This window comes from Schistocerca americana, chromosome 6 (assembly GCF_021461395.2).
Source record: "Schistocerca americana isolate TAMUIC-IGC-003095 chromosome 6, iqSchAmer2.1, whole genome shotgun sequence".
Lineage (NCBI taxonomy): Eukaryota > Metazoa > Arthropoda > Insecta > Orthoptera > Acrididae > Schistocerca > Schistocerca americana.
In genome coordinates, this window is record NC_060124.1 from 506,279,008 (window position 1) to 506,296,421 (window position 17,414).

Genomic DNA, 17,414 nt, shown 5'->3' on the forward strand with positions numbered 1-17,414 from the left:
AATAACTTAAAATATATCAGTTCTGCAATTTTTCTCTACAAAGAAATTCCCAATTACCATTTGTTTCTGACACAGTTATTTTTCAAGGGAATAAGATATGGATTGAATACATGCATATATGGCAATCAATCTCATTTCAGTAATAAAGTGTTTATTATTTCAGAACACAAATTATTTTGAAACCGAATATAGTTAAATCACTTAAGTACAGTAGCAGTTTGTTATTTTTTTTCTGACACTTAACATACGCTTACACAAAGTTTAACTGAAACACTTCGGTACAAAACAACACAAACATGTCAATTTTAGACACTTTAAATATTACATTTATGAAACTAAAAATGATGTATTTGAAAGGAATAGGCTATGTAAAACTGTTCCTGCAGTTTCTCCTTCAAGATTTCAGTGGAGCAATCAGATATGAATGTGATTGTCTACAGAACCGTATACTGGTGTTGAAAATTATAGTTGTTGCAGAGTCATTTTATTTTGTGAAAGAAGTTGCTAGTGGGTTGTACTGATATACAACAAAAAGTTACAATTTAACACATAACAAATTCTTTTATTTGCAAATAGGGAACAAGAAGCAACTGTAATCTAGAGATGCCACATGCAGACACCAATACATTGCAGGGGTTTATTAGTTATCACCATCATTTTACAATATCATTAAATTTAAGGTTTGATATAAAACAATGACTTTATTTCGGTGCATATGCATGCAAAATCGCTCTGTTATATAGGACAACACCTCCACAATCGAAAGCATATGAAATGTAATGTTCATATTTGTATTATATACTTATATGGTTTTAGAATCAGAACTAAATTTGCCTAATTTGAGAGAAATTATAAAAATCATAAAGAATAAACATTAAAGTACCAGTACTCAGCATAATGAGCTAAATAAAGGAAGTTCTAAAATTATTTTCAAAAGCTTGTAGAAAAATCTATGTGTAAACAGACATTACAAATGGTACAACAATACGCAGTCCTTACTGGAAAGTTATTACTTTCGCGCTTTCGGATTATTATTTGTTTTGACTGATAGTTTTCTTATACTGTGTACCATAAGTTAATGTTGGGTGTTAAACCTTAGACATGCAGTAGATGAAACTATGGAAAATTATAACAGCATGCTCAAAATCCCATACAATTAATTACAGTTCCTCTATTTAATACTAGACTGTTATTGTGCAACACTGACAATATACAGAGGATAATGTTTTACATTACTACGGCAGATATCTGAAGAATGGGTTTTAGAAATAAGAAGCCAGTTTTGTTTTATGAAATACTACCATGTACAAAGAGAATTTGTTCCTTTTACTCATTTAAATGCATGTAATAACAACCATTTACAAGGAATTACGAAGCCTATTACTTTGTTTATATATATTTGTAATATAGATAATATTGTAATTATTTACTACAAGATGATTCGTGTGTATTACATTAAAATCAAGTTCACAATCATTTCAATATGCCTCTTTTCACTCAATCATAAATAGCTACATAAAATCTTTTCTGAACGAAATTTATCATCCCATTCACACATTTTAATTTTTTTGTACACATCAAGTATGCAGTTGAAGGATGTCAGATATCCCTCTTATTAACTGCAGAATGCTTTAATTTGCAGTTTATTTCGCTCTTGCATTTGAACAGTAACTACTTCAACTTTCACAATCCAGGTAAGCTATCTAATTTAATTTGCACTGTCATACAGAAAGTCACCTTCACAAGTCGTCTTTCCACTCACACAGTGTTTAAAAGATGTATAATAAGTTATAATTAATAAGTATGTTATTATATTCATACAGTCAGTTGTATTAGTTCTGTCTCGTAGATATATTCATTACACATCACCTTCCCGAAAATCTAGAACCAGTTTCAAGAGCTTCTACGATATGTGGTCTCCATCTGCTACTAGTTCTTAGAAATCGGACGCAATAGTTCATCTCCAAAACTTAAGCACAATCAATCAACGCCCGTTAAGTAGGAAAAGCTTGAAAACATGTTAAACATTTCAATGCATTTTATTACTTCTAACCAGCCTTTGCTGTGTAAGTAAAACGAGAGTTTTACCGACAATGCATGTAACAGCCTTCTTTATAACTTAAGTATTTCATAATAATAACAGTCACGTAAAAATTTTTTCTGTTTACAACCACTCGGCAACGCTATTTCTTAAGTCCGCATGCCTTTCCCGGCCCCAGTACAAGTGTTACAATTAGCAGCAAGCAATTGCAACCTTCACAGGGGCCCTTTAATGTACGTATCAAGACATCTCGTCGTATCCGTCGGTGGAAAACACATCGTGAAATAAATAAATAAATGTTAATCTGATAAATACATGTTTCACTGTTTGGTTGTCTCTGCGTTTCATCGAACTGAATAGTAAGTCGCCTGTGGAACCAAATCATATCAACTGGAAACGCTTTCAGCTAACCCACAGTCCATATAACACCATACGCTAAGCCACTGTGTGTCCAATTTGTTGGTCGGCACTTGCGGTGGCGTACGATTTCACACTGTAGTTACAGAGTTCTATGCTTCCGTTTCTTCTCAGACTTAAAAACAAGATGTCTTTCTTCCCGTACTGAGGCAGTGCTTACCACTAAACTCGTACCTACGTTAAAACTGTGAGATCTACTAACTTCCCTCTTCTGTTTTCGCAAAATCACTATGTAGCGTTAAGTTGCATTAACACTGTCGCAAAAATCAAAGGCAACACAATCATCGTAAGACGTAACCGGCGTCCAGCTGGTGGATGGTACGTTACTGCCCCCACTGGCCGAACTAGGTTGCGCTCGTGAACAGAACTGAATTCTTGTAGTATCCAGCACGTGATTCTGAAACAGAAGAGAAAACTTCCATCACTCTAAACGTCATTGAATGAGTTTTTTCTATTTCGCTAAAAACGGTTTTGAACATAGTATAATAAAATACAAGCTCACTATTGAATGGGAAGCAATTAAATTAAAATGTTTTACTAATTTAGTCTTCCTTAATTATGAATCATTGCTGGTAAGCACATGTTTGCCAAATAATGAAATGGTTCAAATGGCTCTGAGCACTATGGGACTTAACATCTATGGTCATCAGTCCCCTATAACTTAGAACTACTTAAACCTAACTAACCTAAGGATAGCACACAACACCCAGCCATCACGAGGCAGAGAAAATCCCTGACCCCGCCGGGAATCGAACCCGGGAACCCGGGCGTGGGAAGCGAGAACGCCAAATAATGAACACGGCTGTCAAACACAAGTGTCTGTACAAGAACTGTAAATTGAAAAGAGTAGCCACTTATAACTTTTCAGAATTTTTTGTGCACACCCACAGTGATTTGTTTCAGACCTGAAAATCCCTTTTTCAGGCGACTATTACACAATTATTCGTTCTCTTTCCGTTTAGGGGTTCAAAATACAATACTGCTCTATTCATTATGAATTTCTTTCAGGTCTGAAATAAGTGATGGTGTATCTTTAAATACAGATTGCAGATAATCTGCGGCTGGTTGCAGGTTCTAAATATAAGATATTTTTTATAAGAAAGTTTTTTGTCGTAGTAATATTACAAAGAATTTTGAGCGATTTTACCAAGTAGTTTGTATACCGTGAAATTAACGTGAAAATGAAATTCACTCTATTTTGCACTAAAGATGCATTTGATTACTTTTTTGTGTGATACGAAATTGGGATACATAAATTACTAGGCTATGCCGACAAATCAACTAGTGATAAATAGAACATAAAACTAGGCGAAAGTAACAGATGAGCTATACGGATACACTGTTCAACTAACGGATAAGATGAGGAGCATTTTATGGAACTTTTCAGTGAAGTATACTACTACACTAACAAAAATTGAAGGAAAGCGTTATAATTTTTGTAATGTTGTAGACATAGTTATATCACCTGAGGACGTGCCTAAACTGATGTGAAACCGATCGTGGATTCAATAAACTTTCTATAGCCTGAGTGGCGTTTGTTGCTTCGTATAAAAAAGCCTGCTAAGATCAAACATTGCCCTTAATTTGAGAAAGAAATTTCTGAAAATGTGTGTCTCGAGCACAGTGCTGTATCGAAGTAAATCATAGAAAATGGAAAACTGGAAAAGGAGAGATTCGAACCGTTTGAGATGAGATGCTGCATAAGGATGATGAAAAGTTGGCGACCTGATAATAAATAGAGAGGTTCTCCGCATAATCGACGAGGAATAGTAATTATGAAGAACAATAACAATAAGAGGGGACAAGATGATGGTCATATGTTAAGACATCATGGAATAAGTTCCGTGATACTAGATAGAGGGATGCAGAGGTCACAAACTATAGGGGAAGACAGAAACTGGAATGTATCCAACAGATAATTGAGGATTTCTTTTGCTATGTCCGTCGTTGCGACTGACGGTCTGCGAGACTTCGGTAGTTCACTTAAGTAATAAGATGAAACACCTACAGCAGTCGTTTTGAAGTTATTTTATTGTATGGCCACCAGTTTCAGTGACTGATTACACCAGGCCTTAAGTGACGCTCAGAGACTAACTACAACGTATACACGATTCCATAAGTGGCCAACCTCTATGAAGTGGCTTCCGTAGAATACTTTACAGAATACTTTGCAGTGTAGACACAACATCGCTTGTATAGTTTCCTACGGAAGCCACTTCATAGATATTGACCACTGATAGGATCGCGTATACGGTTGAAGTTCAAACCCTCAGCGTCATTTAAGGCCTGACATTGATACAATGAGTCGCCGAAACTTCTTTCAATACAATAAAATGATATTAAAACGACGGCTGCTGAGGTTTCATTTTATTAAGTACGATGGCCGTTCGATAAGTAATGCACCACATTTTTTAAAACCATTAATATTCATAGACAAATGTCCTTGTTGGTGCTTCACATTTGATGTTTGTTCTATGCGCAGGTGAAGTTCATATTGTTCAAATGGCTCTGCGCACTATGGGACTTAACATCTGAGGTCATCAGTCCCCTAGAACTTAGAACTACTTAAACCTAACTAACCTAAGGATATCACACACATCCATGCCCGAGGCAGGATTCGAACCTGCGACCGTAGAGGCCGCGCGGTTCCAGACTGAAGCGCCTAGAACCGCTCGGCCACAACGACCGGCTGCCGGTGAAGTTTCGAACCAATCTGGCAGATGGCAGAGCCGTAGTACAGCGTCAAAATGGCGTCTACATATGACTCACGTTACAAGCAGCGTGCTCTTATTGACTTCTTGTGTGCAGAAAAAGAAACCGTGGTAAACATCCATAAACGTTTGTGTGCAGAGTATGGCGAAGCTGCAGTTGACAGGAGTACAGTTGAGCGATGGGTAAAGAAAGTTACAGACTCAGGAAATGTAGAGCTCCACGACCAGCCAGACTCGGGACGTCGTGTCGCAGCCACTGCCCCAGACATGCTGAATCGTGCTGATGCTATTATTCGTGCCGACCGGCGCATCAAAACTCAACGATTGGCTCTACAGCATTGTAAGTGCGTCTACAATGGTCGACACTCTCGAATATTTAAAGGCGTGCTCACGATGGGTTCCACGAATGCTCACGGCGGACCACAAGATTCAAAGAAAGGCCATTTCATCTGAATTGTTGGAGCGGTTTGAGACCGGTGGAGAGATTCACTGCGGGGAACACACTTTGAAGATGACGAGAGCGCCAGTCATATAGTGAAAACATGGCTATGCCTACAGGGCAAGAGCTTTTCCCAGCAGGAAATACATGCTCTAACACATCGTTGGCGTACGGCCATAGAACGTGATGATAACTACGTAGAAAAACAGGACATGGACAAGACATGTTGATGTATAAAATTACAAAATAAGCAGCTACCAGTCGCAAGATCATGTTTTCCTTTATTTACTTATTTACTTTTGCAAATCGATTTCAACTGATTAACAGCCATCATCGGTGTATGTTCCCTCAGTAATAACACTGTCTTAAACAGACGTCTGTTAATCAGTTGAAATCGATTTGCAAAAGTAAATAAAGGAAAACATGATCTTGCGACTGGTTGCTGCTTATTTGGTAATTTTATGGTTTACGGTCGCTGCACAACTTGAGAACCATAAGGAACCCACCATTCAGATGTTGATGTATATTGTCACCAAATTCTGACTCTTAACAATAAACATGTTCTGAGAAAAAAATGTGGGGCGTTACTTATTGAATGACCCTCGTAATAACTGAGCAGGCTGGGTGTAAGTGCTTCTCTGAGATTAAAAGGTTGGCATGAGAGAGGCTGATAACCCCAAAAAGGACCAAAAAAAAGGCAAAAGAACTTCCATTTATGCATCCTACGGGATGCATAAACCCACTGTGGTCCGTTAGGCTAAACAACTGAGGGCATCCTCCAGCATGGTACAGCTCTGCGCCCACTGTCTTCCAGGCAGGCTGCACAGTTTGAGGGCAAAAGATACACGACAGTACAAGGACGTAGCGGGGAAGACGTCACGTCTGCAGCGTGACTCCTCTAGTCCCGTCTCGTCTACGCCGAGTCGGCGTGGCGCCGTGATTGATAGTAAGGTAGCGAGGGGTGGGCGGGGGTTGGGGTGGAGGTTCAGAGCGAGCGGCGGCGGCGAATATCGCGCCGAGCCGGCCGGCCCAGGAACAATGATTGATGAAAGATCATCCTTCGCTCGCAACAAAGCGCCACCAGTGGCGGCGCGCCGGGAAAAAATAGCGACAAGCAGGGGACGGGGGACGGCGGCGGGGCGCGCGCTGTTGCTAAGGCGGCGGCCGCTTCTTCTGGCGCGCCGTAATTAAACTAAAGCACCAAGTCATTATGTCGGGGACCGCGCTTCTTGTAAGACGCCGGCTGCCTTCCCTCCACACACACACACACACACACACACACACACATCGCCGACTACAAAACTGTTTCATTTTTTTTCTTTCCCCTCTCGTTCCCTGCCGAAAGTTGAGGTCGCATCCTTGGACAAGACGGGTAAGCTACCGTGACATCCGAGCGGAGATTAGCCGCATCGAGCACCAACAGTGAGAACGATTTTTCGGTACCCGCCGCAGGTAAACAAAAACTCACGATACTCGGCTTCTTTTACTATGTTGGTAGCGATACGTAGTCCGCATCAAATTACAGAAGAAGCTCTCTAGGGAAATTGACATTGGTTCAAATGGTTCAAATGGCTCCGAGCACTATGGGACTTAACTTCTGAGGTCATCAGTCCGCTAGAACGTAGAACTACTTAAACCTAACTAACCTAAGGACATCACACACATCCATGCCCGAGGCAGGATTCGAACCTGCGACCGTAGCGGTCACGCGGTTCCAAACTGAACCGCTTAGAACCGCCCGGAATTGACACTGTCCTGAGCGGCAGGACAGAGACTTTCCTTGTTGCAATGTCGGACATACAGGTCTCCTCCATTTAGAACTGTGGCCAAGTCAGCGATGGCCAGTAGACGCTCGAACCCTCATCGTAATTGACGATACGGTATGTCAACCACCACCGACATCACAGTGGTGCGTATGTTGCCTCCTCCTGCTACACAGTCAACGACCTATCGATGCCACTCAAAGAGATACTAGCACCTTTGCGAAAATTTCCGAGACATCAATATCAGCCGGTAATACGGTAGGCGAGACTCAAGTACTGTCAAACAATAATCGTCTATTTGCGGAAACCTTTTACGTTTGGCTGCTGGAGACGTGGCTGTCATAGTATTTAACGATCCTGACAGTCTACAATTTATATTAGCTTTTAGGACAGAAGTACAATATCTACACTTATTTGCTACATTAATTTATATTTTATTTTTTCTTGATTAGTTTTTTCAGATCCCAGCCCCATTCTCGAACGCTCATTCACGTGAAAGTTGCAAACAAATTTCAATACACAGTGACAAAATAAAATTGGCCGGAAGATACTGAATGCACCTAAAGATAGGAAACCCAACTTACATAATCCGCATCAGGTAAGAATGATGTAAGGTGGGTTGGCTATCTTAAGGTGCATCAAAAATTTTCTGGGTTCGTTTAATTTTGCCCAGTCTGTATAAATAAATAAAATAGAAACAACGTGTAAATGTAAAACTTCTATTTCCAAAACCAATATTGTTTCGAAAACTGGTGTAAAAATAAAATTCTCGTAAAGTTATGGACACGATCTTGAAATATACAGTCTATAAATATGTTGTAAATACAAATCTCATTTACTAATGTCAGTCTGCAGTATTTACAAGCACTAAACATAAATTTTTTCAACATTATCGTCGTAAATGCCTCTGTGATGTACTGAAAACTTCCAGAATCGATCTTCAACTCTACAACGGAGTGTATAATGATATGAAACTTCCGAGAAGATTAACACTGAGTTCCGGACCCGGTCTCGAAGTCGGAACCTTCGCCTTTCGTGAACAGTGTTCGTACTGACTGAACTATCCAGGCACGTCTACCAACTGCACCTCACAGCTTTGCTTCTGCCAGCACCAGGCAAGGTTCCGAGTTCAAACACTGGTCTGTCACACAGCTTCAATCTGCAAGGAAGCCTCATTCTGAAAATTACGTTGCAGGATTAACGGACAACCGGCGTTGTGTTAGTACAGAAATAGAGGGTATATTAGAGCTACATCCACTCCAGTGTGTTTGGAATGTGGCTGTGTATGCCCGACCGTCGCATCCCAAAACATGTTTCGTTCTCCAAGTAGGTGCCCGGCGCCAAGCTGGAGAGCAAAAGAAGAAGTTAATAGCATCTAAAATAACTTGAATCAATTTAGAATCATCACAGACAACTGGGGCACATGCTCCCTTGATAGGCTAAACTGAAGAGAAACCATTTATCGAGAAAGAGCGCTAGCCATAGAACAGACACGCTTTACGACATGGGGAAAGTGAGCAAGAAGAAAGCTCAGAACAGCTTTGAGGGTAAACAGCAAGTCATGAGCTCTTTCTCCCATCTAAGATCGCGACCACTGCGGTGTTGTTCGCTCATGTTGTAGGTTTATCAAATGCCTAACGATTCATTCATAAGAAGACAGATATTCGCCTGTGATCAAGTAATAACAGCGACGTATGCTCATTCCAACGAGAGTAGTCGCCAACAGTCAGGAAACAACGGGCCCTCACGGTAGGGGATGAAGCCTAGCCGTGTTCCACAGTTGGGGAGCGGCCTACCTTGCAGGGGCGACTTGACGTCCCTCTCGGCGTGTTGCTGCTGCTGTTGCTGTTGCTGTTGCTGCTGTTGTTGCTGTTGGCGCGATTTTCTCTCTAACTCGAGCTCCTGTGCCAAAGACTCTGAAACAAGAGCAAAGGCCCAGATTATAATCTTCACCTCGTCTTAAACGTGCAACAAATTCGGCACAACGGCCGTCAGCAGGAAAGCAGCGTTACATTTTGTACAAAAGAATGTAGAAAGTACCATTCATTGACTTTTATATTCTTATCATTATCATTTCAATATCATCAAGTGTTATCATGTCTAGAGATTAAATATTATTAAGACATGAAACCTGATTATTGAGGTCAGCTAGTGATATCGCCTGCATTAAGTTTTACCTCCACGAAAATTTTGAGGTATAGGCAGTGAGATCATTTGTGTGTTAAAAAATTACGTATCAGTTTCATCAAAGTCGTCAAGCTCTTCCACAAGCCAATATCGACACATGGAAACAGAACTTTTTTTTCCATGTTTAGTTCGTAGGTAATACCAATAAAGGCACTTATCTTTATGTTCTGAATTTGAAAGCCCGAAAGTGTGATAACAGTGGATGAAGAATTATCATTCGTTATCATCATCTAGGAGTTTATTTTTAAGTAGTTAAATAATATAGGCATTCCTTAGCACTGATAAGGAATATCTAAATATTATCTCCATCAGCAACAGCAGCATCATCATCAACCATTTTGGATTTATTGCCTCCTCTAGACTTATTCATTCATGTGACGGTAGTAAACCACTTTGGTATTGTAAGCAGTAACATATGCAAGATACTCAGCGTAAATACATATAAAGGTAGAAAGAAGCACAATGACGAAATTAGAAACACAGGTTATGAGAACGTATTTGGGATTAGGAAGGTCTATCAAGTCAAATGAAACGACACGCTGAGTGCCTGTGAAAACAGAGATTATGTGGAGCCTTACAGTGGAACCATGTGTTTAACAGTAAACGAGATTGTTGGCAGAAAGAAATCAAACGAAAAGAACGTATATACGTAATAGTACGAAGTAGCTATTCGATAGAAGGTGAGAGTTTCAATCGAGTGATAATATAAATTTCATAAAATATTCTAAATTTTAAAAAACAAATTATTCTGAAATATCTGCGATATTGTGTGAGAACATACGATGAAAATTTAGTGCAAAAAAACAATATGAATAAAACAAAACAGTAACTTACGTTGATTACATACTACATTTCATCAGTTAATACGCAAGAGTTGGCGGTAATTAGAAACAGAGAGTAAATTTGGTTCCAAGATGACTTTTTATGGATGTATTGATTAAGAGATAAATTAAAGATACAGCTAGTTATTAATGGAGGTAATAGTATTCTGTAAAATAATGTGAGATAAGGTGTACAAAATGATGAAATTTATGAAGAAAAGGCACCTGTAGGTGATCTTGTTTCAAAGAGAAATAATCAGAATTTGAAGTAAAGTAGAGAAGAAGAACTAGTGTAATCATTTACAGAGTGTTTGCGAAATAAGAAAATTGCTTATAACTGGAAGAAGAAATGACCATCAGCGCCACTGTAAAACATTCGTCCCAAGTTCACTTTAGTCCCTTACGTTACACACAGTTCAGCTCCAGATGACAATAGTTAAATTTTAGATTTCAAGAAGAGAAAAAAATGCGTCAACGAAATTAGGGCACTTAAGTGACATATACTGACTTAACAGACACAGATCAAAAACGTCGTCAGAAGATGGTGAGTACCAAACTTGTCGAAACATTGTGTCAAGACCACATCGTTGCAGCTACATCTACGTGATACTCTAAAATTCACTGTTAAGTGTTTTGCACAGAGTGCATAGTATCATTTTCACATTTCTCTGCCGTTCCATTGTCGAATATGACTCGGGAAGAATAAAAACATAAATATTTCCATTCTAGCTCTGATTTCTCTCACTTGACCACTATGGTCCCTTCTCCGTATGTGTTTTGGCATTCGGAGAGAAAGGTGGTGGTTTTAATTTTGTGAAAAGATCTCCCCGCAACGGTTAATGGCTTTACTTTAATTAATGCCACCGGAGTTCGCTTATCGTAGCCTTGACACTGTATCCCCTAACACACGGCTGATAAACTCAGAAGGTCTGATCCGAGAAAGCTAGCGTTCTCACCGAACCGCAGAAGCTCTTGAGGAAGCGAACTGTGATTCAGGGAAGCACCACTACACTGCTGCGAGGTTCAACGTACCGTCGCCGGCGGGCAGCCCCCTAGAAGGCGCCCCCTCGGACGAGCGACGCCCCCGCGGCGTGGCGACGCCTCGGCGTCGGTGCCTGGCGCAGTCGGCAGCCGCAGTCAGGAGAAGGGAGTCGGTTTATATGCTAAACCGGTTGTCGCCGGCGCTGCGCGGTGCCTTTTGTTATTGTGTTAGTGCGGGGCGCGATAATTGCTTTACGCAGTCGCACCTTTGTTCGCGCCCAGGCGACGCCGCTTTGCGCCGTTTAGAGGCGCGGGACGGGCCGGCGAAGCGGCCGGGATTACGTCTGCTCGGAGAGAACGCAAAGTGGGTTTGCCGCGCGCCTAATATTCCTTCCTCGGTGACACCCGGCCCGGCCTCCGGCAGTAGACCTCCCTTCATCTCATTTCACACCGACAATAATCTGAATGTTAAAGGACTTATCCCGGGACCACCGCTAGGAAAGTGGAATTATTTTCCGCCCGCGCTTTGTGGCCCTTGTTCTTGCGCGGCCAGGGGTGTACAGAGGGGCGCTGCGGCCGCAGATGCTGCCAGCGGGAGGAGGCGCCAAGAACTTCTACAACAGTTGCCCAGAACGCTGATTGAACAGTAGGTGAATGGTAGTATTAAAATCTGCCACTGACTGAAACCACTCCAAGGTAGGCGGAATATGAGTGGCACAGAACGTATTTAATGCACCTTGAGGTAGGCAACCCATCTTACACCAAACGCACCCAGGGTAGATGTTGCCTATCTTAAGGCGCATGAAATATTTCCCAGGTCAGTTTCATTTTGCCCACCGTCGCAAAGGAGTTTTATTATCCTTCTGCTATCGTCACCAACAAGAAAAGAAAAGGGAGGAAGACACTAATCGTCTAACAACATGGATCTACGTTCAGCTGCAGTTTTCCGAAAACCACACTATAGTGTACTATGGTGAGTACTTAATGTACCAGTGGGTTTTTTCCGTGTCTATATGCAGTCGCAAACGTTCCCACTTAAGAGACTTCGTTTTAAAGTTGTCTGTCTGTCCACTGGTCTGATGCTCTGTTCCATATTTCCCCATCTTCAGTTAATAATGTTCGCCATTATTTATCTACTACACCAACCGCCCTCTATAACATGTGGTGTCAGATTCTGCTACTTATCCCTACTATTGCTGCCACTGGCTGCCGTAACATATGATCTGCTGACCTCACCGTTATTCTAGCAAGGGCTTTTGACCGACTTCTCCTTCTTCTTCTTCTTCTTCTTTTTTTTGTTAGTATGTCTTGGTTTCATAGGTTTTGTGTGTGTGTGTGTGTGTGTGTGTGTGTGTGTGTGTGTGTGTGTGTGCGTGTGTGTGTTAGTGTGGTACTACATGGACTTAAAAGGAGTTCTATAAATTGTTCTTCAGAACGAACGTATAATTATTGTCTAGTATGTAAATTATTCACATCTGCTGTGAGAGAATGCGACAAGCAGATACAGGTGCCAGGCGACTGTTTTGGATTGATTATGGCTACCCGAATATGAGCGTATGGTCAAATAAGTAATTGCTTCATAAATTAGATATGACTGTGACTGTGAATGAATCTTATATACAGTACAGCGACTGAGTGGAGCACTAGATGTCCTTAGGAAACAAAAATACTTATTAAGTACTGTCTGTTCTGTATGTACCTCACAGATCCCTCTAACATAGAGCTAAGGCTAGCATTCTGTAGCATTACTTGTAATACACTGAAAAGCGTTGAGGAGCCTGTATCCCGCCGTTTGAAAGATTGATTTTTGACACATTCAGTGTCTTTTATACCCAAAAATATTTTTGATATTTCTTCTGTCTATTTCGTGTGCATCAACGGGAAATTCTGTTAGTGTCGTGTAGTCAACTACGTACACACCATCGCGTTAGGTAAGCTGCACAATTACTGGACCTTAAATGGCAGGATTGAAATCGCACCGTGTGTGCATCCTACAGCTCTCTCATGACATTGCTGCCAGCAGATCTTTACGTACGAAAACATCAATAACCAGTGGACAGGTCTGCAGTGGTAAACTCTGGTACAAACTACATTAAGAATAACAATAGTAACATGTAGAGTTGTGACTTCTGAAGTTTTCCTAGCATGATGTATGAAATCTCTACAGCCAGTTCTCTATCCCAGCTTACGATTCTGTCATTCAGGATAATATTTCGACGAATTTCTTCTGGAAGAGCATCACGGACTTGAAAAATTTTAAGATAAAAAATGGTTCAAATGGCTCTGAGCACTATGGGACTTAACATCTATGGTCACCAGTCCCCTAGAACTTAGAACTACTTAAACCTAACTAGCCTAAGGCCATCACACAACACCCAGTCATCACGAGGCAGAGAAAATCCCTGACCCCGCCGGGAATCGAACCCGGGAACCCGGGCGTGGGAAGCGAGAACGCTACCACACGACCAGGAGCTGCGGACTTTGAAGATAAACTTCGACCCACCAGGCTGTATTTCAGAACTGTTCTTGATTAAGCACTACTAGTTTCGAGCGTGGCACATTTTCAAGTGCACCTATTGGAAAAAGATAAAGGATGACAGATGAGGCACTGTAGCGTGGGGATGGTGGCCTGCTTGAGTCTCGAGAGCTTAACAATTTATAGGTCGTAAATTCGTTGGGTACATGGAAGGAATTACAAGAACAAATATGATGGAGCAGGGGAACGCATCTAATTACGGGAAGAAAGACGATTGGAGAAGCGGGCAGAGATCGAACTGGCAGAGCAAAATGGCGACTTTGGGTTACACAGAACGGACTACTCTTGTAATATCTGTGGCGGCCAGAGATCAAACTAACAGAGCGAGATGGCCACCGGCTCGAGCATCGTCCAGTGGAGACTTCCAAAATTCGCGGTGATGGTCCTGACTGCCTGTAGATCTCCTTTTCTCTCTGGCGCTAGTCACATGGGATTTGGCTGTCTACTGCATTCCTACTCATGCCATCTCCGTTCCTAACTCGATCAGTACATCCGACCCTCAAAGTTACCAAAAACATTTCAGTCTAGTGCACTGTCTGCGTTGTGCACCATGCAGAACTGTCCTCCACAGTTTTCTAGCGAGCGTTTGTCTGGTCTCAAGATTTATATTTTTGGTCATTAGCAGCTGTTTCTTTTTATATGCAGCAGGTGTTAGCGCAGAAGCATGTAGCTTCAGTTGTAGATGAATTCCGCCTTGTGGAAGACACGTTTGCAGTTTTGCTTCCACCCAGACCTGCAACACTTACGAGCTCATTATGGAGCTTCAGACTAAAGAAGTAAGTAGCTGAGGCCGCCGACTTCTGCCAGCGTCGGCCACGTCGCGGGCCACAAACGTCGCAGTCGTTGGACACCCTCTGGGTGCTCCGTGCTGTGCTGTGCTTTGCACGCCGCGGCGCGGCTCTGGCCCCGGGCCCCTCGCTAAATCCTCACCGCTAACTACAAAGATATTATACTCGGCGTCTCGGCGCCCTCAGACGACTAAAATACATTTTCATCTCAATGCTCGTAATCCCGGAGCGAGCGGGCGCGCCGGCGAGTTTATTCAATTTCATGCTCCGCTTGTTGCATATTACAATTTAAACATTTTCTTCCTCTGCCGAGAGCGCCTTCCCTCTCGTGCCTTCCTTTCTTACTTCCTTTAACGTCAAAATGACTTCTTTCAGGAGGAGATAAAGGTGTCTTCCTATCAAAATGGTAAACGCCTGGGGGTGAGCAATCTCTAACTCTCGCTCGCGCCCGTTTGCGCGCGTCGTAAGCACTTCTTCCCGTCGCAGTCCCGTAGCGGGGAACCCCACAAAGCATGACTCTGCTGCAGAGACTTTCGAGTACATTCTTTATACTAATTCTTCATTCTTTTCCTTTTTGGTGCCAACCCTTCCTCATTCCATCCCTTTGATTGTAAGTAATGGTAATCATCGTCGCTAGAAACTTCCCTTCGAACTAACGAATATTTCTACGTCTGCTGCGTTCATAGTATTCTTTCTATTGGCCTACCTTTACAAATAGTTCTATTCGCCGTCTTACACTTCGATTTCGTTTTTGGGTCCTATTTTCAAACTTACGACCAGTTCCTCCTCAACCCTTGTATGCAGGGGAGTGCGCGAGTGCGTGCGTTCGTATATACATATATAGAAAACATCTTCAGCTCTTCAACACGAAAACACGTGTATATATATATATATATATATATATATATATATATATATATATATATATATATGTGTGTGTGTGTGTGTGTGTGTGTGTGTTTTCGTGTTGAAGAGCTGAAGATGCTTTCGTCCTCTTTTTCCCCAATGACAACTTTTTTTACATTACTTTTACATTCATTTTAATTCATTTTTTAAATGCTCAAGCATCCAAATTGCTGAGAAGAATAATATACAAGAACACGTAGAAAAAAACTGAAGATCTGTTAGATGAGGATGAGTTTGGCTTTAGGAAAGGTAAAGGTACCAGAGAGGCAGTTCTGAAGTTGCGGTTGATAATGAAAGCAAGACTGAGGAAAAATAAAGACACGTTCGAAGGATTTGTCGACCTTGAAAAAGCGCTCGACAACGTCAAAGGGTGCAAGGTGCTCGAAATTCTGAGAAAAATGTGGTGAGATACAGGGAAAAGCTGGTAATATACTATACACACAAAAGCCAAGGGTAAACAATAAGAGTGGAAGATCAAGAATGAAGTGCTCGGAATAAACAGGCGTAACACTGGGATGCAGTCTTTCGCCCCTACTATTCAATCTACACATCGAAGAAGCAATGAGGGAAATAAACGAAAGGTTCAAGAGTGGATTTAAAATTCAGGGTGAAAGGATATCCGTGATAAGACTCGCTGATGGCATTGCTATCCACAGTGAAAGCGAGGAAGAATTACATGATCTGCTGAATAGAATTAACAGTCTAATGAGCACAGAATATGCACTGAGTGCAAATCGAAGAAAGACCAAAGTAATGAGAAGTATCAGGAGCGAGGACACCGAGAAAATTAACTTGAGGATTGGTGATAATGAAGTACATGAAGTACAGGAATTCTGCTACCTAGGTAGCAAAATAATGCGTAGCGTAAGAAGCAAGGAGGTCATAAAAAGCACACTATGACTGCGAAAAAGGGCATTCCTGACCAAGAGAAGCCGACTAGTATCAAATATAGGCGTTAATTTGAGGAAAAAATTTCTGATTATGTACGTTTGGAACACAGCACTGTATGGTAGTGAGACGTGGACTGATGGAAACCGGAACAGGTAAGAATGGAGGCATCTGAGGTGTGGTGCTACAGAAGAATGTTGAATATTAGGTGGAGTGATAAGGTAAGGAATGAGGAAGTTCTCCACAGAACCGGCGAGGAAAGGAACAAATGGGAAAGGGACAGGATGATATCAAATCTGTTAAGAGATCAGGAATAACGTCCATGATACCAGAGAATGCTGTAGAGAGTAAAAACAGTAGAAGGAGACATAGATTGTAATCACCATCATAAAAACACTCCACCTTTCATGGTTGAAAGTTGGTGATGCATCAGACACTCCTGTTAACAGTCTATCTCTATTTTTGCCAGTCTTTTACATCTCGAAGTACGTGGCCCCACGTTTGGTGTGTCTTCTCTTTTGTCTGGTCTATCTATTGTCTCGGTGATCTTCCCTGCAATCTTTTTCCTTCGACTTTGGCTTGGATGATTATCTTTTCCAAGGTCTCCTCCTGTCGTTGAATTATATGACCAAAGAACTGCAGGACTCGCGACGAACAAATACTGGACAACATCTTCTCCAACCTGAGTTCCTGAAGGACTGATTCGTTGATCCGTTTGTTCGTCCATGATATTCTCAGCAACCTCCTATACGTCGACATCTCAAATTCATCAATTCCTTTGCGGTCCCCTTCAATTAGTGTCCGGGTTTCAGCGCCGTAATGGAAAACTGGAAAGACCAAATATTTCAGTTTAGTCTGTCTGGTTAGGGGTCGGTCTTTCCGAAGCATTTTGAGCTTCGATGCAGCTTCCCTACTCGGAACGATCCTACGTCGTAT

The 17,414-nt window shown here is 41.6% G+C and overlaps 1 protein-coding gene across 1 annotated transcript in view; it reads right to left on the reverse strand.

Moving 5' to 3' along the window:
* Nucleotides 1-791: 791 nt before the first annotated feature.
* Nucleotides 792-17,414, reverse strand: part of LOC124619836 (dachshund homolog 1) — a 983,755-nt gene continuing 967,132 nt past the window's right edge. The window contains exons 12-13 of the mRNA XM_047146444.1: nucleotides 9,168-9,287; nucleotides 792-2,855 (exon numbers count right to left, since the gene is read on the reverse strand). Coding sequence (XP_047002400.1) covers nucleotides 2,803-2,855; nucleotides 9,168-9,287 — 173 coding nt within the window. The 3' untranslated portion in view covers nucleotides 792-2,802. The remainder of the gene's footprint in view (nucleotides 2,856-9,167; nucleotides 9,288-17,414) is intronic.